The following is a 23876-nucleotide window of genomic DNA, read 5'->3' as shown; positions in this document are numbered from 1 at the left end:
GTAGCTTTCACAGGAACTCTCCTAAACACGTTTATTTCAAGTATGAAGTGCATGACCAGGCAGCACACCCAATGCAGACTTCAGCAAGACTTAGGCCACAGCATGACAAAACAGGTCATGGAGGCAAGCACATGCAGTGGAGGATACAGGAATCAGGAACTGTATGGGGCTGGCTAATGCAATTAGAAAGGTAGAAAGCAACAACGTAGCTTATTACAGCAGACCAAACATTTTAAGATGCCTAAGAAGATAGTTCGGTACAAAAATCTGAAGCAGTAGTCCAGGGTTTTCTATAACATATTCTCTATTGAGACAAATACTTTCCTAAGAGAGAAACCTGCCTTTCCAGAAATATTTTTCTAATATTTTAAGGTTCCATTCTTCAAAGTCCTCTTCGATCTTATTTAGCAATGGATATTTGGAGTTAAGTATCTAAATGGTCTCTGCATTCTCAAGCCTTGTATTTATGAGGAGACTCTGCTATTCTGGTTTAAGTTTAAAACCAAGCATAATTAGATTAACAAATTCCCACTTATGTGGATGAACAGTTTCATTTAATGGACTTATTCTACATAGCTAAACCATAAACAGTAAAACGTCAACTCACCATTCTCTAAGCTAGGTAGTTTTGGTCTCATGACATTCTGCAAGCATTACAAGCTATGGCCATTGAAAGGAAAACAATGAGCTTCAGGCCTAGCCAACCTCCTTCTTCAAAAGGGCTTACAGAAAAGGAGGTTCACACTTTTTTAGAGGCATCAAACTTATTTCATGGGATAAATGAGGTTTATATATTTATCACATTTGACTGAACTACCACAAGATGGACTAAAGGTTTCTTTCTTCTCTCTATTCTGTCTGTAAACACTAGCATTCTTCATAAAGCTTGGCAACCCCCTCGATACCAGAAGATCCCAGAATGACACTGTCATTTCCACTACAGAAACATTCATCATTAAAGACTAAGGAGAAGACAACTTCACAATTCACTGCTTTTAATCTGTTTTCTTATTCAAATTTCACTATAACTGTTCCACAGCAACAGAACTGATTGAAGAGTGTATTGGATTCAATTTTATATATAGCTATAAAAAGAAATAGTGCCACAGACAGAAAGGCAGAGAGGATGCATATTAACTATTGAAAAAATGGCTTGAAACAAACGTTCAAATTAATGGCAAAGTTACCCTTTGTTCTGCCCTTTGTTTATTTTCTATAAAAATGAAGGAATATTAAAAACTTTGGAAGCATATAGGATATGCACTTCGGTCAGCGTACACTGTGACAGTTTGATAAGTCTCAGTGAGTTTACTTCTAACTAGAACTACAAACTGCATACAGAAACAAGCATGATGCCCTCAAAACAGTCATCTCTTAAAAGAGCTTAATTAACAGTTAACTTTGTTTAAAGATTTAAATTTACATAGTTATCCAATGTTTCAACATCTAGTATTTTATATGGAAGAGACATATTAACTATTGTTAGGAGTACTTTAAAACTTCCCACAGCAACCAACCAAAGGAAAAAGCTCCTTGAAGGAGCATATCTCTGATCTCACTTTTCATTTAATAAATAACATGCACTTCTGCATACACACAGATTAATTTATATAAGGAATCTGTATCTTCTTGAAGTTGCATACAATTTATGTAACGTTGCTTATTTTTACATCAATACCCGTATGTAATCGAAAAAGAACAAAGTTTCTTGAAGTCACTAGCCAGGCTTATACAAAATTAATTCAGATGTGTACTTTATTGATATAAGACTTTGTGATTAAAGAGAGAGTGTCATAAAGCTCAAAGAAAGCCATACTTTTATGTTATATTTCAAATTGGAAGAAAGGATGGCAGAGGAGGGAAAAGGATGTAGAAATTTTCTGACCCTTACCTAGTTGTTACACATTGCTGTTCAAGGGCTGCATTATGTCATTATGTGAAACAACAACAAAAAAATGCTTAATACAGACCAGAACAAGTCAGTTAGAACAAAAGAGGTGCTCAGTACAAAACCAGGAGACAAGGGGAAAAATATAATCGCTTTCTAACTGCATTACAAAAGTCAGGTTGTGAAAAAAGAAAGGTACATAGAATCAATGTGTTTTTCACATGGTTGTTTATCATGTACTGTGCTCTAAGAGATCAAAGGTGCTTTTAAGGGTACATCAGCTTCCCAAGGCATGACAGTAGGGCATTCTACTTCAGTCGGGACCAGTTGAAAGGAAATACATCACTGAATTCTGAACTTCATACGTGAGACAGGCTCAGTAGTTAAGGATTCTTTTCTTTAAGTCCAGATGCACTGAAGATGGGAAGACATTAGGTAAAAACCCATACCCAAGGGTTGCTTTGGGTTTTGTTTTGGGTTTGGTGATAAAATTCAGCTCCCTAAAATAGCTCTTTGAGCAGAAAATTATGGATTAGGCATACGATTCTGCTGTATGTGTTTTGTAAAAAAACCCACACCTGTTTCTTCTGCAGAAAAAAATCATTGTCAATTTTGTCCATTTAAAAATGCATTCATTACCTTCTTTTTGAAATCAGGTTGCTATTTTCTGGCATAATCACAAAATGCTTCCAAGCAAGATAGAGAAGCTGTTGAAGTATCACTTGGACAAGCAGTCAGGTGGACTGAAACCTGCTGAATGGCCAGACCCAGAGGGTGGTGATCAGCAGCACACAGTTGGAGTCCAGTACCTAGTGGTGTACCCCAGAGGGTCAGTACTGGGTCCAATCCTGTTCAATATCTTCATTAATGACCTGGATGATGGGGCAGAGCGCACTCTCAGCAAGTTTGCAGATGATATCAAATTGGGAGGAGTGGCTGCTACAGCAGAGGTTTGTGCTGCCATCCAGAGGGACCTTAACAGACTGCAGAAATGGGCTGTCATAAACCTACTAAGTTCAACAAGAACTGTCAAGTCTTGCACCTCCAGAAGAATAAACCCATGCACCAGTACGCGCCGGGGGACACCCAGTTGGAAAGCAGCTTTGCAGGAAACTATGTGGGGATCCTGGTGGACACCAGCTTGAATGTAAGCCAGCAACGTGCCCTTGCAGCAAAGAGGGTGAATGGTATCCTGAGTTGCATTAGACATACCACCAGCAGGTTGAGGGAGGTGATCCTTCTCTGATCTGTACTAGAGAGACATGGACATACTGGAGAGAGTGCAATGATGGTCCATGAAGATGATTGACTAGAGCATTTTTCCTTACAAGGAAAAGCTGAGAAAGCTTGGGCTGTTCACCTAGGTAAGGCATTTGGGTGGGTGGAGAGGGAGGAGGAAATCTCATCTACATAAATATCTGTAGGGAGGGCGCAGAGAGAAACCTAGACTCTTTTCAGTGCTGCACAGTGACAGGATAAGATGCAATGGTCACAAGCAGAATCACAGGAAGTTCCCTCTGGACACTGGAATACTTTCCTACAGTGCAGGTGACTGAAGACTGGCACAAGTGGTCCAGAGACTTGGTGTAGTCTCCAGCCCTGGAGATACTAAAAAGCCGTCTGGGCACGGTCTTACGAAACTAGTTCTAGGAGGCCCTGCTCAGGCCCTGGGGTTAGACCAGATAACTGCCACAACTCCCTTCCAGATTCATACACACTGCGATTCTGTGAAAATAAAAGTACTTCCGAACAACCAGAAACGCCCACCCTGAAGTTCTGGTAGTGTCATGCATGTAGGTATAATCTAACAAGTTCCCTCCCTCTGCAACTAAAATAAACAAACAAAAACTTACCAAAAAAATGAAAAAAATCTACAACACTTCTTTGACCAAGTCACATATTTTACATATTACAAAATAAACAAACACGTGTAAACTTGACATGGCAGGGCAAAAATTCAACGCTTGCCAACTAGGAAGCCCTCAGAATTGCACTCTCAGAAAAATATATTAATTAATGGAGCTGTTATGGACCAATGCTCTGAAACGCACTATTTTATTTCATTGTTGCTAGTATGCGGGTGACTTAGGAATAATAACTGGAAGAATCAAGAAAAACAGTTTTTATTTAGGCTTGGTTGGGCATATTGCTCAGATCTGAACACAAATCTCTGTTCTAGAAACTAAAGAAACACAGAACATGCAACTTCTTGTATCCATTTAATAGGCTTTGTTTTGCAAATTAAATTATGATTACAGTTTTAGCTTCCTTTATAGAGACATTCTTAGTGAAGATTTTATAACCTATTCATCAGGAATCCCCACATTCACATAGGTTTTTAAATCACCTTTCTAAAAGTTATCTGCCCGATTTTGAGATGCAGTATGAATATCCTTTTTGTGAAGCCTAACCAGATTCCCACACAACTATTACATCAAGATCAGAGTAAATTAGCAGGCTCAGTTACCAGCTCACTGTTAAGTAATAGATAACGGCAATAAACTACGTTATTCAAGATTCTCATGCCTTATTTCTAAAAAGAATCTGATCTAATTTGCATGTCACTCCAGAACACAGTACTCTGAAACCAAAAGAATATAAAGACGCTTACAACTTACAAAAAAAACAAGAAACAAAACAGTAACCATATAAAGATAGCCTATTGAAAGTTTATTAATAAAGACTGTTTCAGCCTCTGCTAGCAGAATACTGTATTACCTAATGTAAAAATAGGAGACAGCAAAATATTAAACACTGCTATGTTAAACGTCACTAACTCTCCACCTGAAATACCTTATACATGCTCCAAAATTCCTTTTGTAAATTCTACAACCTGCTACGTCACTTTATAAACTCTAGCCTATAACAAGCTATATGTAATTTTAGTAGAATCATGAACTGAGAGACTTTTTTCAATCAAGTCCATCCCTCCTAAGAAAAAACTGCTTGCTACAGTGTTTTTTTACAACTAATGAAGCTAGTTGTCAATTCAGTAGACTTGGTATACTGTTAAATATTCAATTCTATATCAAAGTGTTATGTTCAGTTCTCAATTTACAGACAGAACAGAATAGGCAGAAACGCTTGCCACAAAGTCTTGACCACAAACACTGAAGATTCTCAAGTATTTCATATAAAGAAAAATTACAGACCACTAATCATCGCATGCATTTTTACAGCACTTATTGAAGAAGTATCCAAATGCTCATGTGCCCCTCAGCTTTGTATTACAGTAGTATTTTGTCATTCTACCAGCAGACATACTTATTGTGCTGAAGTAAATAACTCGGAACTAAGGAGGCAGATGAAGTAGACAAATTCAAAACCAATACTGGTAGACAAATTCTTTAAGTCATATGCAAAAAGACTTAAGTATATCTTTTTCAAAAACTAACATTCAGTACCTTTTTAAATTTTCCTTGTCGCTTTGCTGCAGACTGCCCCTGGGAGTTAGAATAACATACTGTAAGAAAACATGCACACACCACACAGGATGGAGACACCTTCTCTGTACAATTAAGGTTATACTTTCAACCTACAGATCTTTAAACTTTTAGAGTCACATCAACCATGCTCTTAAAGCATGCTCTTTCAGGTTTTAAAAAAATAATAAAACAATGCATTATTGTGTATACAGTCTGTTATTCCTGTAAGACAAGCAAGTGTTGTTAACCACTTAGCTTAAATTAATAAATTACAGAAATTCGGCCTTAAGAGTGTCAATTTGAGATTTTGTCTGTTCAGTGGCATCATTCTACTTCATAACAAATATACGTAAATTAGATACATTTTCTTTCACATGGCATCCACTCTCTGACCTAAAGACAACTTCGCTGCCTTGTCCTCCTTTTTTGTCTCTTGGTACATACTGAGATTCAGTAAAGGCAGCAGAAAGTAGTTGATGTTATTTGATATCATCCTTTTTCCAGTGAAATACAACCATAACAGTAATGACTTAAGACTATGAAATGAGACGCACCTCAGCTAGAATTTCTCTCCATATATGCTCTTAAGTATTCTTCCTCACATGGAATTTGACAGGCAATACCTATCTACCTACTACATCCCATCCCAGAAATCACTGTACGTAATCGCTTAGTCTGTTTTTTAAATAAGATAGATGGGAATTGCATAGAAGTGTACTTGCAGCCTTGTGGGAATAAAAAAGAAATATAAAACTAAGTATTTTAGAGTTCTTTGGTGCTGCACTTTTCGTCACTGATATACGTAATTCTCCCGACAGACATTATCTAACCTGCAGTTAACATGCAATCTACCTCAAAAGTACTACCTCCAACCAAATTGGATTGAATGAACTTAAATTTTCTGCTCAACAAGATCTCATATGTGCCTACCTACACACAGAAACTTCCTTTCTATAAAAACATACTCTAGTTTTATACATACCATTCAGTCAGATCTAGTGACATATGGACATAGATCAACTACCCCTAAATACTAATAATCACCAAGACTGATTTAAATTTATTCTCAGCTTTGTAATCTTTTTAAAAATAACTAAGGGAATCTTCCAAATACCTTAGCACTAGATACACAAGAGTGATCTGGTTACTATAATCACTGTTGCACTACACACTCATACAAGTTAGGAAATATTTTTTATAGGATGCTGCATTTTGAGCAAGGAAAACTTACAGCTTTTTTCTACCTTCACATACAGAGATCTTACATCATTCTGTTGGCATACAGTTATATTAGTGGTTGACAACATCAGTGTGCAGCAGGTAAGACTATCTGCTTATGCATCCGAGTCAGCAAAATTCCCACTACTTTGTAAATGGAACATGTACGTGTTAAGAAAGCACATTTTGGCTGAAAATGATATGCATGCAAGGGAGAGTATAGCTGTTTATTAGAGAATCAACATGCAAAGAACAATATATATGCACATATTTTTCATTCAAAAGCTATGTTAAGCTAGGCAATTAAACAAAATTATTTTTAAAGGCTGCCACACAAACAAAAAAGCAGTTGCTTCTGGAAATAAAAGGGTTTACAGAGAAGAATTAGAATTCAAAATTCAGAAAACAATTTTAAATTATAAGATGAAAATAAAACCAGAACTATTTAGAAGTTACTCTGACTTTATAACGAAATAACTGGTTCTAAAACGTATTATGTTACTAAACCTATTGCTCTTTAAAGTATCAAAACCATACAGCTCTTCCTGGCATGCCATTTACTTGTTTCAAAAGTTTCAGAAAAAGAAGCAGCCATCCATTTCAAATACTCACAGCTTTCTTTCCAAGTTCTGTTTTAGACAGTGTAAGAGCTCCTGCAAGATAACATCCTGGTCCTGCTCCTTTAGGTATTCTATTCAAAGAAAGAAAGTTCAGTTTTAAAAACAGGTTCACTAATGTTCCATGGGTACTACAATAAAGAACCCAAACAGTGAAAGAGCAACACGAGAGGAATTACCAAGCCTAAACATGTAGACACTATCAAAGCATCACTTTAGTTAGGTGCAGAGGCAGCTAATTAGATGTAGATGAGAGAAACAGGACTTCACTAACTTACTTGTCATCAGGCAGAGATGTAACAAAGAACGGTTGACTGTGTTTTGGTGGTAATGTCAAACTGTTGGATTTCTTCTTCCCTAAGAGGGCAAAGCTATGGTTCTCATAAATATCTAAGCTCAAGGTACTAGACAACCTGTGAGAAACAATAAATGGAAGATCTTTGATGCGATCCAGCTCACTGTTCTGTTCGTGACGAATTTGTAACCGAATAGTGTAATCTCCTTTTTCCAGTTTCACAGAATACTGAAAGAAAGAAATTCTCATAAATGTCAAGATTAAACACTTCACTCCCAAGAAAGAAACCTAGAAATAAGACTGTCATGTTATTCTTGATTCATACAGCTTCAATGTTTAAAAATATGCTAAATTGCTTACTTTTGGAATCTCCTGAAACTAGAGTGCTTTCATGACTTACTAGTAGCCAAAATCCATTTTGGATTGACTGAAAAAAGTTTTCAGATGACAAAACCAGACTGATATCATTTGTTCCTATTCTAACACTGTATTAACTTCTCAAATAATAGGCCGAATTCTTGTTAAACTTCCAGTTTAAAACCTCTAGAAGGCTTGTGTTGAGACACTTCCAGCTTACTATGTAACTTCGGGTGTTCTGTGGTTAGACCACAGGACATCACCTACTGTCTCAAACACTGTACCAGCTTTCACGCTAAGGGACTCAATATTCCTGTGAGATTTAAGGCTGCAGTTTAAATTGCTGTCAGACTCTGCCCTGAGCTTTTCATACATTCAGTTAGGAATACACCGATAACACTATCTCCACTTAGTGAAAAAAAACCACCCTACGCCCTGAAAAGAATACACAACAAACCCTACAGATTCTTAAATTCTTAGTTTTGAAAACGCTCTTTCACTTCTACCAGCCTAAAAGGGCACCATGTAGATGTTTTGTGTAGTAGCATGCTAGTTCTCCTTTCTGCTGCTACTGCTATAAAACAAAAGGCAGCCTTAAACAGAAAGGCACAATAATTCAGAAGTAGCCAGCTCTCAGAAGCTCCCTCTCCTGGATTAGGTAGTCACGCTTCCTGTTGCCGTCTCTTCCCAAATTAAACAATTTTGAATTGCTTTAGAACCATTCTGCGATGCACAATACCAGAGATTTACAGGGCAATGGTCCACCACGTGTAAGTAACAGACTACTTCGGTGATTTTCAGACTTTATAGGATTGAAAAATGAAGGTTAAGGAATAAATGTTTAAATAACAATTTATGAAATTTATTTATAAGATTCAAAAGATATGCTTAAAAGTTTACCTTTTGAACACTTCCAGAATGATCAATCCATCAAAATAAACATTAGATTGATGAAGTTCAATTGTGATTTGGAATTGGTAAAAAATAGTTCCAAACCCCAAAACTACAGAAAGATATTCCCACATTTCCAGCAGAAAGACATTCCCACAGAGGGTACAGTATCTACAAGTCTTGTGCAAAAAACTGCCTTTGAAAGACAGCAACAGGAAGTAAACCAAGCTATAGTATTTAAAAGGCTGTTTGAAAACAACAATAGCACAGAAGACACCCTTCATGGATTCAAGAGCCTCTGACCTATTAGTGCACAAGTCAGATTACAGAAGAAAATCATGAATCCTTTCCACCTTCAGTAGGAAAGTTCAAGACGTCATCTTTCTAAATAATCCAAACAAAGACAACAAGAACTTGGATTCACTTCTTGAGAAGTACCAGTCAAAAATCACAAGAAATCACAAGTGTTTTGTAGGAATAAAATATAACCCTCTTGCCTTCCATGGAGGAGAAAATATAATCATAATGTTCTATTTCATGGAACAAACCCATCATTTATTTTTCCATACAAATATATCACCACTGAACCTATTGTCTTGTGAAGATACAAGAATATTACACCTATGGATCAGGAAAGGTTAGGTGCTAAGAGCTGGCCTAAGAAGTGAAAAAGAATTAAGTTTCACACTGTGGAAAAAAATAGAAGATAAGTATATTACTCTGTACCTGGTGTGGATAGGCATCTCCTGAACCCATTTGTCTTTTGTTCTGGTCAAAAATAATCCACAGTTGACTATCAAATTCAGATTCGTACAACAGCTCACAAAGAAGTGGACAGCTTGGAGTTACTTCTCCGCTCTTAGGCTATTAAAAGAATGGTTAAAACTTTTAATCCACATTGAATAAAACAAGTGTAATATTACACATACATTTTAAAAGGACATCTGAACTAAAGCCCATTTCAAGCAACAGTGCTTCCTAAAGAGAACCATACTAGAATTTTGACTGTAGAGAGGATAGAATATAAGTCTAGACCTTGTTTCTGACAGAAACCTAGCTATAGTTAAAAACTTTTTAGAAAACATGCTGTATTTATTAACATCTTTTTAAAAAAACAAATCAGATATAGCCTTACCTGATGGAAGTTATAGGTCAAAATCATCTCATACAGTTGACGATTATTTGGCAAAACATCTCTGGATCCCAAAGGTTTTATTTTTGCACTCACTGGTCTACAGTTAAACAAAAAACAACAGAAGGTGGTCTTAAGCATGTATCCTCTACGTAACTATCCAGGCATAATAAATTCCTCAATTAATGCACGTCAGTTCAAAACCAAGATTTAGTGATATTACAGACTGCCAAAGAAAGAATCACAGAATCACTAGGTTGGAAAAGACCCACAGGATCATCGAGTCCAACCATTCCTATCAAACACTAAACCATGCCCCTCAGCACCTTGTCCACCCGTCCTTTAAACACCTCCAGGGAAGGTGACTCAACCACCTCCCTGGGCAGCCTGTTTCAGTGCCCAATGACCCTTTCCGTGAAAATTTCTTTTTTCTGATGTCAAGCCTGAAACTCCCCTGGCAGAGCTTGAGGCCATTCCCTCTCATCCTGTCCCCTGTCACTTGGGAGAAGAGGCCAGCACCTTCCTCTCTACAACCTCCTTTCAGGCAGTTGTAGAGAGCAATGAGGTCTCCCCTCAGCCTCCTCTTCTCATGAGATTGTCAGCTCTTTCACTGCCAAGTGCACAGACTAGTCACTTAGTAACGTTTCTGTAGAGATTAGATGACACAGGTCCATTTAACCCAGGTGTCCTAGTCTGGCAGACACCAGATAGACTGCTGACAGAAGACCTAAGAACCGAGTAATACCACATGATACGTCTCCTTAATACTCGTCCTGCCTCCAAGCATTTGAAACTCAAGAGATTGAATGGGAAGCCATTCGATACTTCCCCGCCCCACTCTGTTATGACTCATTATTTCATTCAAGAGACACTATTCATGCCTTAATTTAAATACATAAATATTTCTCATTAATTGACTTAACTGCAGTTTGTTTACTGTCAGATGAGTGTCACAAATATTACAAGGAGACAAAAGCATCTCCAATTTACAAATCGATAATGAGGCAAAGATGTATTAAAGTATTTTTTTATTTCCTCAGTTAAGGCATATCAAGTTGGGTATTTCTGAATATAGTATTACATAGTAATTTAAATAAACAATGAACTCCTAGTGACGTCAATTCCAGTTACAAGAACCAAAAGCTGGAGACAGAGATCAAAGCCCCCACTGAGAGGCCCAAATAATGGAAAATTTTGGATTACTGACCCCTCTGAAATTGTCTGGTCCAAGTCTTTAAAGTACTGCTTAAACTTTATGACATTTCCTTCCCCCCAATAAAGCGATCAACTTTAATAACTGCTGCATTGTTTAGAAATTTTCCAACAAAGCTTTTTGTCCAAATCAGCATGTGTCAAACTGACAAGGTAAACAACTTTCCAAACAAAAAACTGCAAAACACTTCCAATCAAGCAAGAAAGAGAAGACAGTCTTCCCAGGTGAAAATTTGGCAGGATCCAAAGCAGCTGCTTAAAACACTCACCAAAACAACAAACAGTAGTACTGAATAACTATACAATTTGTTTCTTCAGATATTAAAGTTCCTCTAATTTTAAGTGTCTCCAGACACTTAAAGAAGCAGCAGGATATTTTTTTAAGAAAACCATTTACAAAAATTAGCTTAAGGAAAATAATTTGTGTGCAAAGTCACTATAATTCTCAAATTGTCTCAAAGATAATAGAGTTTCTCAGCATTCCCTTTTTGGTTCCTTTTAATTGAGGCTTCCAAACCTACCTAAAATTTGACAAGAATATTGTTGCTATCCTCAAGTTCATTGCTAACTTGTTACTGTTTTAACTATATAGGAATGGTTTCCCACTTTCCCAATACGGTTCCCCAGAAACTCTACCTGAGTGTTTGAACCCAGCTTTTCAGATTTATGCACGGAGCAATATCTTCATACTTCAAGAGGGACTGAACATCAAATCGTACGATGCCTTCTGAAGCATGCTAAAGAAAGAGTATATAACAGTTATGCTTCTTACAACGTCAGATGTGGACCAGCTGAATAGTCTCTCGAAAACACAACATAAGTATAGTATGTACCATACGATAAGTAGTAATACTGCAGGAGTGTGAAAGTGTCATAAGCTTATCTCTGTTTTACAACAGCAGATATAGCAGGACTTGCAGAACTTGAGCAACTGTTGCTAAAGCCTTATGTTTTTCACCTTAAGAATGTAAGTAATTTTTACAGAACCGGACAAGTTGCACTGTGGGCATAGATGTATTCTGTTTGTCCATCTGTGATGACTTCTTTTGAATATGCAATTCAATAAATACAAGTATTATTTATTTAGAGTCTTAAAACAAGTATTTTACGGTGGTTCTGCTTAAGATTGTCATTACACAATATTTTAACTTTATGAAACAAAAGACAGTACATATACAAGCTAGTAATGGGCAAAATAATTTGGAAACTTTTTCTAGCAGTATCCTATCACAAAGCCACCAGTATATCAGCATTATTAAAATTTATTTTAAGGAAGTTACAGGTTATCACAAAGGAAGGGCAAAACTATTTGCATTTTCTCGTTTTTAACTCTCCATTATTGAGTTAATGCAATCCTACTGGGGTCAGGGAAGCTGCTGCGCACACCATCACCACCAGCTCTTTCTTCACCTGTTCTACTAGTTCAATACCTGGTACCTTAGCACAATGCACTCACTTTTTTTTTGTCCCCAGATTATTATGCTTATAGAATCTGAATATATCCAAATTTACCTGTGGAACAGCTATAATTTGCTTTTACTCTTAGCTGAAAAAAGGAAGGAGCCAGGATTAATTAGTAGGTGCTGTTTCAAAGTCAAGCCAAATCAGATTGCACAGGACAGCAAAGAACATAGGAGCAAAACCAAAAGTACTGTAAATTCTCCGATATCCACGTTTTTATCACAGAGCCTTGAGAATCATGATGCTGCCCATTCACTGCGCCTTCAACGGCTCCAAATGATGAATCTCAAGCCAATCAGCACATCACAATAACATCAAACAGGAACTAAATTTTAATGACATTTTATTCTAAAAATTGTATTCAGAGTATTGTCTTTTAGCAACAGTTGTCTAGATATTCAAGTTCAAGAACTGTGGTTCCAGTAAAGTTTGTTCACAGAAACACTTAGTAAAAGAGTGAAATTTTAACTGTACTTGCACCACGCCCTTTCTTTTGGTGTTGGGTTGGGATTGTTCTTTTCTCCCTCTGCTCTTAATTTATAATGCAAAGGTGTAGAAAAAAGACTCCATAAATAATGGTAATGGGTGTTTCTGTGGGACTGAACTCCTATTTATCTATTTTTGAGAAAAAAGCACAAACATGTGATGTATACAAAGAATGATAATTTTTTTTATTCTGAGATACCACAGGACTTCAGAAAAATCCAAAATTAACACTCTGGAAAACTTACCATGTTTAGCTGAGGAGTAGCACAAAGCACACCGTGGAAAGAAATTGTGTAATTAATGCTAACGTCACTAAGGCTTGCCCACCAACGAGCAACACAAAATTCAAGTGTTTTTCCAGCCTGGTAAGAAAAACACAAAGTTAGTCTCAAGCTCCCATCTCCCCCTTCTATTCACTCCAGCCTCCCACATCCCAGGCCAAAAGAATTGGAGTAGAGATCAAAACACACCCTATTATGCCCAGTTTACTCCAACTGTCTAAGTTTGTACGGTACCAAATAAGACATCATACTTGGTCCAGAAAACAAGACAGCTCTAACAAAACAGGATGAGCAATGACTGCACGAAAACAAAGAGTGCAAGGGTATACACTACAGAGAAAGGTACAGCCTTTAAATGTTACATCCCCCACCTGACATTTTCACAGAGGGAAAGAGACTGAATAGCACAAAAATCATAATCACTCTTAGGGTTTAAAACTACACAACTAAATTAAGCAAGGCAGGGGACAAACTTGAGAAGTGGACTCCATCATTCCTGAACTGCTAGCTCCCTTCCTGGTTCTATTTTGCAATCTTGAGCTAGCATTACTCAAGCTAAGCCTGCTGTATCTAAGCATTATGAATGTGAGCCAGCCAGCTATCACTTGGCTTCAATATCAATGACGTTCCAGATTAAGCACTAAAGGCAAAATACGCTGACTTGCATCTATCCAACAAGTCACAGACCCTATCCGAAAGGGAAACAAACTGGTCTGCATTAACAAGCATGAACAAACTGAAAAGATTAAAACATTATAAGGGCATTACCAAATAATTAAACACTAGCAAGCTGATAGAGATCTTTTCAAAACTAACAACAAGATGCATTCACTACTGTAACAAACATGATTTTTTGAGTCTGGAGTTTTTCTTTGGGGATAAAATCCAGAATGAGTTATGTTACACTGTACTGATATATCACTTTCTCTGTCTTCCCCAATGCCACCCTAAGGTAACTTACTAAGACAGGAAATGCTTCAGTCACTGATCCTTTTTCTGGTAAGGATGAAAATTTGTAGAACTCATGACTTCTATACGCTTTTTGTTTCACTAGCTGAACGGCATGAAGCACAAACTTGGCAGTCACATCAGCTGAACCTGAACATACTGTCACTTCTAGATTAAAGAAAAAAAAGTTTAGTTTCAAGAGCCAAGAATTTTAGAAGGAAAACAAAGACTTATCAGAAGAACACTAGTTTCACAATTTGTAATTTATTAAGTTATGCAGTATCCCAAGTAGCTCCAAGTGTGAACAACACTTCTATCAGTTAATTACAAAGACTGTTTCAGATAAAGAAAAATAATCCGAGTTCAGAAATCAGTTAAGAGAAACATGGCTGAAACAAATGCTGAAAATAAATCAGATAGTGCAGATGTATAATTTGTACAGGACAGACTGCTGCTGAATTCCAAACTAAGTTTTATCACTAACTTCACTCTAAATGAAAGATTCTTGAAATGATTATTATTTCAAGCAGAAAGATGATAAAAACATTCCTTTTTTTTCTCTTTCCAGAACTGTGAGCTAACTTTCCCTTTAGAAAAATCACATTCTCAACACTATATCCAAACACCTTAAAAAAACTAGGCAAACCTCAGAAAGTAATACTTTTCCATAAAGATGGGGAATCCAGTTAAAGGGAATCACTTCAGCTTTTATTTGCTGGTTTCTGGATGAATGGAATCAGGATTCCACTACACCAGAAACCATAAGATAACTCAAAAAATCACTCCTCTAAGAGCCTAAGGCCAAATAAATGTTTTACGTATTCATGGATTAAATCCTTCAGTTCTTATTCAGGCAGAACTCAGAATGATTTCAAAACAACTCTGTCAAGTCCGACAGATGCGATTTTTAAATTTAATTAACGTGGTTATTTCCCTTACCAGCCCACGTAGCTCCCTGTGGAACATCAATGAAGTGCCTTCGGATTTGACCAGGTTTAAAATGAACATCTGTATATGTCAGGTCATAGCTTGACGATTCATCTACTCTGTATGTCAAAAAGGAAATACAAATAATAATCAAACAAGCTGTGAAGCACTTTTAAGTATTTTTAAATGTCCTCAGCATCAATTATTTTAATCTGAACAAGTACAGAATGTGACAGCAGAATTTATCTAAAAGATTAAAAATATCAGCTCTACCATATTAAGTAAACATCGTCCCCACCTTCCTAAAATTACTATGCTTAAACATAAGTATCACAGAATCCTAGTTTTCTGCAGATCTGCTTTTTCTGTCTGAATGACTTTCCACTGAAGTGAGCTAGGGTATGCAAGAAGTAACATTTCTACAAATCAGAGACAAGTTACAGTAGTTTTCCCAGGGCAGAGTGTCCACTGAGTAGGTTTAGTAAGATACTTTTTCCTTATCAACATCTCTGAAGTCATATGTTTAAACCAACCACAGGCACAATACTAACCCTCTGAATTTGCTGTATTAAAGTAACGACGGAAGCTTATCCCAATGTTCACTTTTGCCAAATAATGCCCCCTGCCTTTATGTACTCTAGTCCATCAGTTAGAAATTAAAAACCAAACTCCAGTTGACCTACGTCTATTAATACACTGATCAATACTTTGGTCAACAAGCCAGAAGTTATCTATATTCTGATAGACCAGGAAGCTGCTGCATCTGTGGCTAAGCCCACGAGAATACCTTATCTTCTGCCTGTCAAGACCAAAACCACAAAAAAAGCCACCGCTGTATAAGTCTGCTGAAAGAACCTTTTTGGATCTCTGCTCCTTTACCGTTAGCATTAGGTTCAAGAATTCCCAGAGGAAAAAAGGTGTTGAAATAAATGATAAGTGAGTACAGAAAACTAAACTGAACTTAAATTGCAGATAAAGCTTGGGTGTACTGACCTTGTTGGTATAATAACAGTTATTGGAACTCTGAACAGAGGACCTGCATTAGGCATTGCTATGTCATATCCACACACCTAACAAAATAAAATATAGCCATGTAAAACTTTTGGTCAAAATGAAATTATAGAAGACAACAATAAACTTAAATTTGCAGAGTATTATGAATCTTTGTAGTTATCATTGAGAAAAAAAAAAATCTTCATTTGACCACTTTCATCCTAGAAATAGTAAAGGATTAACATTCACGAAGAAGAAAGAAAAAATTAGTTTTCACACTTTACTTATTTTAGTCTTTCCCTAGAAGTTTTCAAGCTTTCAAGCCAAATTTGATAGAAAAGCTCAATCTAGTTTCAACTCAAATTTCTCATACAGCCTTATTATTTTATTTCAGCTATTGTTATTGTTGTATTAGAAATACTTTAATCCTTGTTTTCCAGGACTATGTTTGAGAAAATACAGTTTTATTTACCACATCTTTCATAGCCAAGCCTTAAATATTATCTCTGAAAATTTATTCCTTCATCACCTTGTTAAAATATTCTCAGTGATATCATAGAAGACTTGCATCTCTAAGTGCCTTAGGCAAGTCGCTTATAAAGCAGACAGATATCATCATCTTCATTATGATCAACTATAATTCAATGGAAACATTTCCATGTTAATGTAAGTTTTTTGATGAAGATGGAGAAGGCTGAAAAATATTTTTTGTTGGTAGGTTGCCTTTGCAGGAGTGAAAGAAAATGGTTGGGAGAGAAAATGAGCAATACAGTGGCTTTCATATTATTTTTGTCCAAACTTGAATGTAGCCACCTAAAGCCAGCAAAATACTTCTGCGGTACACAGCCTTCACCATACATTTTTCTCCTTCACTTTCCAAAGTAGAGCAGAAGCGAGGAAACCAGAAAAGAGGTAGCATCACTGCACCCAAGCAACTCCTCAAGGTAATGCAAAATCTTGGGTCCATATAAGACTCCATGCCAACACCACAAAAGCAAGGCCAGTCCTTAGCCACCACACAAAGCAAAGAATATTTAAGGCTCAAACCCACAAATCTCTATCCTCAACAGCACTGAGCCAGACAGTCAGAGGTGAAAATACATCCAGAGGAAAACACCTTAGTGCATGGTTACGTCTGGTTTATATTTCCTATATGCTCCCTTGGCATGTGCTATACAACATTGTATAGCATAACTTATTGCTGAACTTTGGATTCAGCCTATATAGTGAAATGGAGTGTTGCAAGTATTTTCTGGTCTGTACAGTACACAGCTTTTATTTCCTTAAAAACTACTTCTATAAAAAGTTGATGGAGACGACATGAAAAGGAAAGGCCACACAATCTTGCTTAGAACACCAATATTTCACCTCCGTATAGTGTAGTCCTTCTCTCAAGCCACGTGGATCCACACGAATATTTATGTGTCGACACTGGTTCATAAGCTCTAAATGACTAGGACACTGGACCCATGGTGCATTTGAAGTTAAAGCTAAATGAAGCTGGAGTGATATTCTTTCAGTGTTTTCTGTCAAGAAACAAATATAAAAGACAGTCAATAACATGAATATGTGCTCATATTCTACTATAATATAACACAGTATATGCCATTAAAACGTAGACATCAATAAAATGTAACAGGAACCAATGTCTCAGGGTTACAGATGCCAGATTCTCCACAAAGGACAACGTTCTGTATTATTTCTTTTAACTTCAGAAAAGCAGAATACAGTAAACTAAAGGTTGTACCCAACCTTGAAATCCCTCCCCTTTCCCCTCAACAGTCAGACCTGACAAAGGCAGAGGTAGGCTGGCAAGTCAGCAATGCTTCAGTTACTCATGACATAGTCTGGAAGCAGATAGAAACTTATATAGATACAAAGCCTTGCCTAACGCAGAGACATACAATAAGTCAGAATTGAAAAGTTGTTTAGCTGTATGCCTTCACTTAATGTGAAATTTTATTCCACACACCACCCTCCCCATACAAAAGTTCCTTCCTACCTGTATTCTCAGGAAATACAGGTTCTATGCCAACCCCATGATCAGAAGGTGCAGCTATCTGGGCAGCATCTCTGAGGTAGATTCCGCGGTTGCTGCCAACAGTAACTGTAAAGCCTATGTTACTTGTGAATGATGAATTCTGAATGAGGTAGTCATAGGCTTTATCAACCTGTTAGAAAATAAACACATTCTAAATTAACACATTTCAAATTAATAGTAATCTATGCACACTGCCTTCAATAAGAAGCGTTCAGCAAGCACAGCAACAGTGAAGTAACTCACTGATTGCACCTTACATGATACTTAGTATAGAATATGAGGCAACATTGTCAGTCATCAACAGCCACAGAGAGCACAAAGTCAAGAACGTTATTAGAAAACATACAAATCTCCTCTGCTATAAATCCATCAAAAAACACATAGTAGAAGTTTTCAGAGTTGACTTCAAAGGCCCAGAATTTAGGTGCCTTTTTCTGTAGAGCAACACTAGTTAAGTGTTTAAACCTTTTATACAAGAAATTGAGCAATTTGGAAGAAATAAGCAATATGGGATGCCCATATACATTTTACATATTGAGATGAAATAGGAGAATCACATCATGAAATCCAGTCCTAGATTTAAGTAAATGAGCTGTCACAGTAAACTCAGATGACAAGTTCACTTTTTCATTTTAAAAAGATACTGTTCTATCTCACTTTCTACTGTACTGACTCAAAAATTAAAAAACACAACAAAAAAACTTACATTCTCTTTTCCTTTACAATGAGCTACCTTCACTAGTGAAGATTAGGGCATTCTTGTTTGAGACAAGTGGACACACAACAGCCTCTCAGACCCGTTTTAACACATGCTTCAAGAACAAACTATTAAATCATAAGACACGACTAGCACACTTCATGTTTCTGTGGCAATGTTTATTTGATATGGCTACCACCACTTGTTGCCTTCTGAATCAAACTCAGTTTTACAGATGTGCTTAGTGGGCGTTTCCTGCTGGGTTCTAGCACCTCCAGAATTTAAGTCTAGGGCTAATCATTTAATATCCAGCATATTAAGCATGAGAGCAAAATCTCAGTACCTCTCTTTGGCTAGGATGGGTGTGACTGCAGGCAAAGAACAGCAGCAGCTCTTTAAGAACCTAAGTTTCTGCACAGGGAGGCTGTAGCTCACTACGCCTTCATCACACAAAGGATAACATCACAGATTTCCAAGCTGCTTGGAAGTCCAAAGGATACAATGAACACTCAGACCTCTCAAGACAGGCCCAGAGTGAAGTTATCCCACAGTTGCAGCTGTATTCTTTGTGAACCAGTGTGGGTATTTATTTTCACTGCCCAGAACTTACAGTTCCAACTTTTGTCTGCACAGAACAAGTTCAGCTCTAACAAGAGCATAAAACACTTTTGAACATCAGGGACAGAATTTAGGCATCCAAGTCCATATGTGGGTGATAAAAATCTACATCCCGCTTTTATGTCCACACATCTTTTAGATCAGTCTAAGAATGTGTCTAGTTAACACATTTATTCTACAGTAACTGCATGCTGAAACTGAAAGAACTGTCTCACTCCTCAACCCCTCCCACCACATTCCCTTCTCCCTCAATCAGATGAGAACCAAGAACCATCAAAAAAGCTGCTATTTTTTGGTGAGTTAGTTTTCCAATGACAGTTATTTATATTATTGGTTTTTTTGCAAGCAAGTACCTGAATAATACCATGTCCTTGTGCAAATACTTCTATGTTTTCAGCTTTCACTGCAGTATTTTCTAAAGCTCTTCTGACAGAATGAACACTGTAATGAATATTATTAGCTTTGAGTCCTGAAATTAAAAATAAGGGTATTATTGCATACAATACAAAAGTTTGAAAGTTAAAGCTTTTTTTTTTTAAGGAGGAAAAGTTATCTATTATCTTTTAGACTATGAATCTATATTTAACGTGGTTGCACATTACCTGACAATACTAATGCAATGCCTCCACATGCATTGGGAGAAGACATGGATGTGCCATTCATGAGTTGCGTTCCTCGCAGAGTCCAGTTTGGAACAGAAGCAATAGCACCTCCTGGGGCACTGATACTTACTCCAAGGGCTCCATCAGTGCTAGTGTTAAAACAGAATGGTTGGAAAACAAACATTTCTGTTTTGCACACTTCATCTTGAACTTATCCATGCTTTTAAAAGGGAATACTTAAGGGAACATTCCCAAGTGTATCACTTCACTAAATCCACTAATCCATTAAACCCCAGAAAAAGCATGCTACTAAGTAACAACTTAAACCATCACATTAATCATAAGCTACTCCTGTTTTACAGCGAGTTTTCTACACTTTCCCTCCTTCAATACTCTACACCAGGCTTCAGTTTAGTCAGCGGAACACCTTCTGGGATTTGAAGTAGAAAATAAAGAAAAATAAACCTATTAAACAATTCAGCACATAAAATAGTATTTTACATAACCTATTTAAAAGTAATTATTTTTAAAGAAAGATAGTAAAAGAGAGATGAAGACTAGAGATCTGGATTTTGGATCTCTTCTAATTTTGCATGTTGCCATTTCACTATAAAGTCAAATTTTTAATTGCAGTAAGAACCTGAGAGCAAGGGGAAAAAAAGGAAGGAATGTCAACAGGTGGATCAAGGTCAACTGGGCCTAAGCCACCTCTATTTCTTGCCCAAGTGTATTAAGGAATGGAGTGGGTACCTGGGGCACAGTTAATGTAGCATCTACTTTGCAACTGTATGAGCAAGTTGTATTGTCTTCCTTGTTCTGGGTAGACAAAATCTGCACCACTTATATAAGGACACCATCACGCCCGAGTGTCCATACTACTGAGCTCTATGGAGAGGCAGGGTATTTTAGGGTATTTATACCCTACGCCAACAGCTTCACATATCTACAGTCTATTTCAAATCAGAGTACACGCAGTATGATACAGTAATATAACGTTTGGACAGATTTTATGACATCCCCATACAAACAGGTTCTGTACCATGACACTTCTGGCCAAGCAGTGCACAGAATATCTGCCTCAAAGCCTTTAATGCTTCATCAGTCTGATCCCTTACCCAGGCCTGCTCTAGCAAAACTTTAGGAACTCTCCCGTCATCTGCATGTTGCACCCTACGCTGGGGGAATCCTCCTTTGGCAAGACATAGGCCTTTTGGCTGACATACGCTCATTCTGACTATCTTACAACGCAAAGTGACGAAGTACACGAAACCCAGTTTTCATACGTGTGTGTATATGTATATCAATATTAATTACAAATCTTTCTCCCCTTCTCAGCTGAGACTGCATTTCTCTTTTCCTTACAAGAAACATGACACTTCTATATAATAAGGTTCTTAGAACAATACACTCACCTGTAAAAATACAAACACCATGACAACTAACTTTAAAGACCAACACTAACAGGGAAGCATCTGCTACATAATCAGCAAATAAACTAAGGATAACCTCAAGTTATGTTTTTTGTTTTCCACCTCCCAATAATATCACAGGCTAAACTATAAAAGACAGTATACAGTTATTCCACAACTCACAAGAACAATTTCAAGTCTAAACACAGGCAAGAACCCATGAAGAGATGATATTCTTGAATGCTTTCAGCTATGACATTACTATAAAACGCTTTTGAGACATGAAATGAAAACTAAACTTTTCATTGCCTCCTAAATTTTCTTTTATAGACCTTCAAGATAAATTTTTATAACACAAAGTTGAAAAGCATTTTTTCTGTCTACTCACACCTCTACTGGACTGAAGCAAAGTTGTGCCATCACAGCAATGTCACTGAAGCCGTGACACCACTGCAGTAGCAGTATTTCTTTTAACTGAACACTTAACTTCAGGGTGCTACCTTAAGGAAACAAATGCTATGGGAAAAATCCTCTGAAAGAGAACAAATTTCTGACCAACTTTCTAACAAATTATCATCTCCAAATAGGTGTATGTTTATCAAATACACTTTCATGAAATGTACAGGTTGTGCTGGGGTAGTTCAGTGGTCTTCCCCTCCCCTAGAAGTTCTTGAGCCCAATATACAAAGGCCTTCTGGGAAGAGAAGGTTACCAATGCTCTTCCCATGGGAAAATAATATTTTTATTCTGGCATTAACAACCAATTTTTAGATTTTGTATAACATAATTAGAACAAAAAGTAATGGATTTGTTCTTTCAGTATAACCTACCTAGGCCCTCTGGATGACCAAGTGTACTGATTTGCTGGCAGCTTTTCCCTTAAAGAGTATTCAGCAACCATCATGTCAGGTGATACATAAGCACCAACTCCTGTAAGAAACATGAAAGCATTTGAGATATACAATGAATTTTAATTAAAAGTAAAATATTTGAGTTATAAATTAATTACGAGAAGAACAGTAAGAATGCTGATGGTCATACTGCATAACATTAAAATTTTATATAAAAACCAAAGTTTCGGTTTTTTATTCAACTGGAATAGAATGCAGTCACCTTCTATACTTCCTTCACAAAGGATCACTTTCACACATCTCCACTCTCTCCCGCACTCTTTTGGATGTGTTTACACTGTTACAAACTGTATCAACCATACCTCAAAGCAGTCTGTGTGAATTGGTTCATGTTCACATGGCTCAGAGCTGCACCACCTGGAACAGATGGCCATATCCACACTGCTCACAGAGAGTGATGAGATAGTCATTTAAATTTTCTGGGCAGTTTGAACGGATATATGGGAAAGTAATAACTAAGTCAAAGCCTACTAAAGTTGTATTTACAGAAAACTGCGTCAAGATACACACTGCATCCATGCTGTGTACCTAGTCTAAAGCATACAGTTCATTATTTTTTATGGCATAAGCACTACCAGGATAGTAGACTACCACACCACATTGACAAATTTGGCAGGGCCCATGTTCATGCTGTCTGTGTGAACTTCATCAACCTGTCAAATGCTTTAAATTCATAAAACAAAAAAACCAACCAGATGGAGGACAAGGAGCAAGCTACTTCACACACAAGAGTGAATGACTACCCAGTTTCTAGAATGATACAAGTAAGCTCAATAAACAGAGTAGATGCACTTTAAGAGCAAAGCAATGCAGACTTGGAAAAAGCTTGTTAATTCCAGTTCCAACCTCCAGTCTCAGCAGAGGACTAATTGCAACTTAACTTTTAAAAAGTAATCAGCATTAATTGCACTAGTTGTCCTGAAATAGTGTGCCTTCAACTTACGTGTCTATGTGCTCATGTGCTTGCATGAGAATTCTGAGATTTAACAAGCATCTTGCATAATGCAGTAAAGCAGCATCAGAGGTTTTATATGAAAATTAAGATCAGGAAAGTTAGACATTTTGCTGAGTCTTATACCTCAGTCTTTTACTGAAACATCAAAAACATACACTAGCCCATAAGAAAAGCCAATTCTTATGCCAGTAATAGACTTTCACCGAAGTGGCATTCCAGCTGAAAGAATTCTTCCCCTAGAAGAAATTGTCTAAGTCATGGAATGGAATTACTTTATATTCAAAGTTTTTTTTCACTACAAATGGGAATTGGAGTATCTGACGAAGATAGATAATCTAAAACTGTGGTTCTGACAATTCAGAATGCACTGTAAGACTTCGCAGAATGTTAATTAGAATTCAATTTGTTTATATTTTTTTACAAGTTGCATTTACCAGCAGTGCTCAACAACTGTGCTCAGTTACAGTTAAAATAATCTTAGAATCGAATAGGCCAGATTAAAGTTCTATTTT

At 37.0% G+C, this 23876-nt stretch overlaps 1 protein-coding gene across 4 annotated transcripts in view; it reads right to left on the bottom strand.

Annotated features, from left to right (window-relative positions):
- TPP2 (tripeptidyl peptidase 2) overlaps window positions 1-23876 on the bottom strand; it is a 50259-nt gene that overhangs the window by 12996 nt on the left and 13387 nt on the right. For 3 of the 4 annotated variants that reach the window (XR_011339284.1, XM_069879177.1, XM_069879198.1), the window contains exons 10-24: window positions 22329-22428; window positions 20090-20238; window positions 19841-19956; window positions 18134-18302; window positions 17500-17657; window positions 16132-16208; window positions 15151-15257; window positions 14225-14379; window positions 13228-13344; window positions 11672-11772; window positions 9827-9923; window positions 9418-9555; window positions 7427-7671; window positions 7144-7222; window positions 5293-5331 (exon numbers count right to left, since the gene is read on the bottom strand). Coding sequence is in view for 3 of the 4 variants with exons in the window: in XM_069879177.1 (XP_069735278.1) it covers window positions 5293-5331; window positions 7144-7222; window positions 7427-7671; window positions 9418-9555; window positions 9827-9923; window positions 11672-11772; window positions 13228-13344; window positions 14225-14379; window positions 15151-15257; window positions 16132-16208; window positions 17500-17657; window positions 18134-18302; window positions 19841-19956; window positions 20090-20238; window positions 22329-22428 (1847 nt within the window). In the remaining variant the exon portion in view is untranslated. The remainder of the gene's footprint in view (window positions 1-5292; window positions 5332-7143; window positions 7223-7426; window positions 7672-9417; window positions 9556-9826; window positions 9924-11671; window positions 11773-13227; window positions 13345-14224; window positions 14380-15150; window positions 15258-16131; window positions 16209-17499; window positions 17658-18133; window positions 18303-19840; window positions 19957-20089; window positions 20239-22328; window positions 22429-23876) is intronic. The other variant, XM_069879185.1, reaches the window with a different exon arrangement.

Source organism: Phaenicophaeus curvirostris, chromosome 1, assembly GCF_032191515.1.
Source record: "Phaenicophaeus curvirostris isolate KB17595 chromosome 1, BPBGC_Pcur_1.0, whole genome shotgun sequence".
In the NCBI taxonomy this organism is placed as follows: Eukaryota; Metazoa; Chordata; class Aves; order Cuculiformes; family Cuculidae; genus Phaenicophaeus; species Phaenicophaeus curvirostris.
This window is presented reverse-complemented; position numbering and strand designations above follow the sequence as displayed.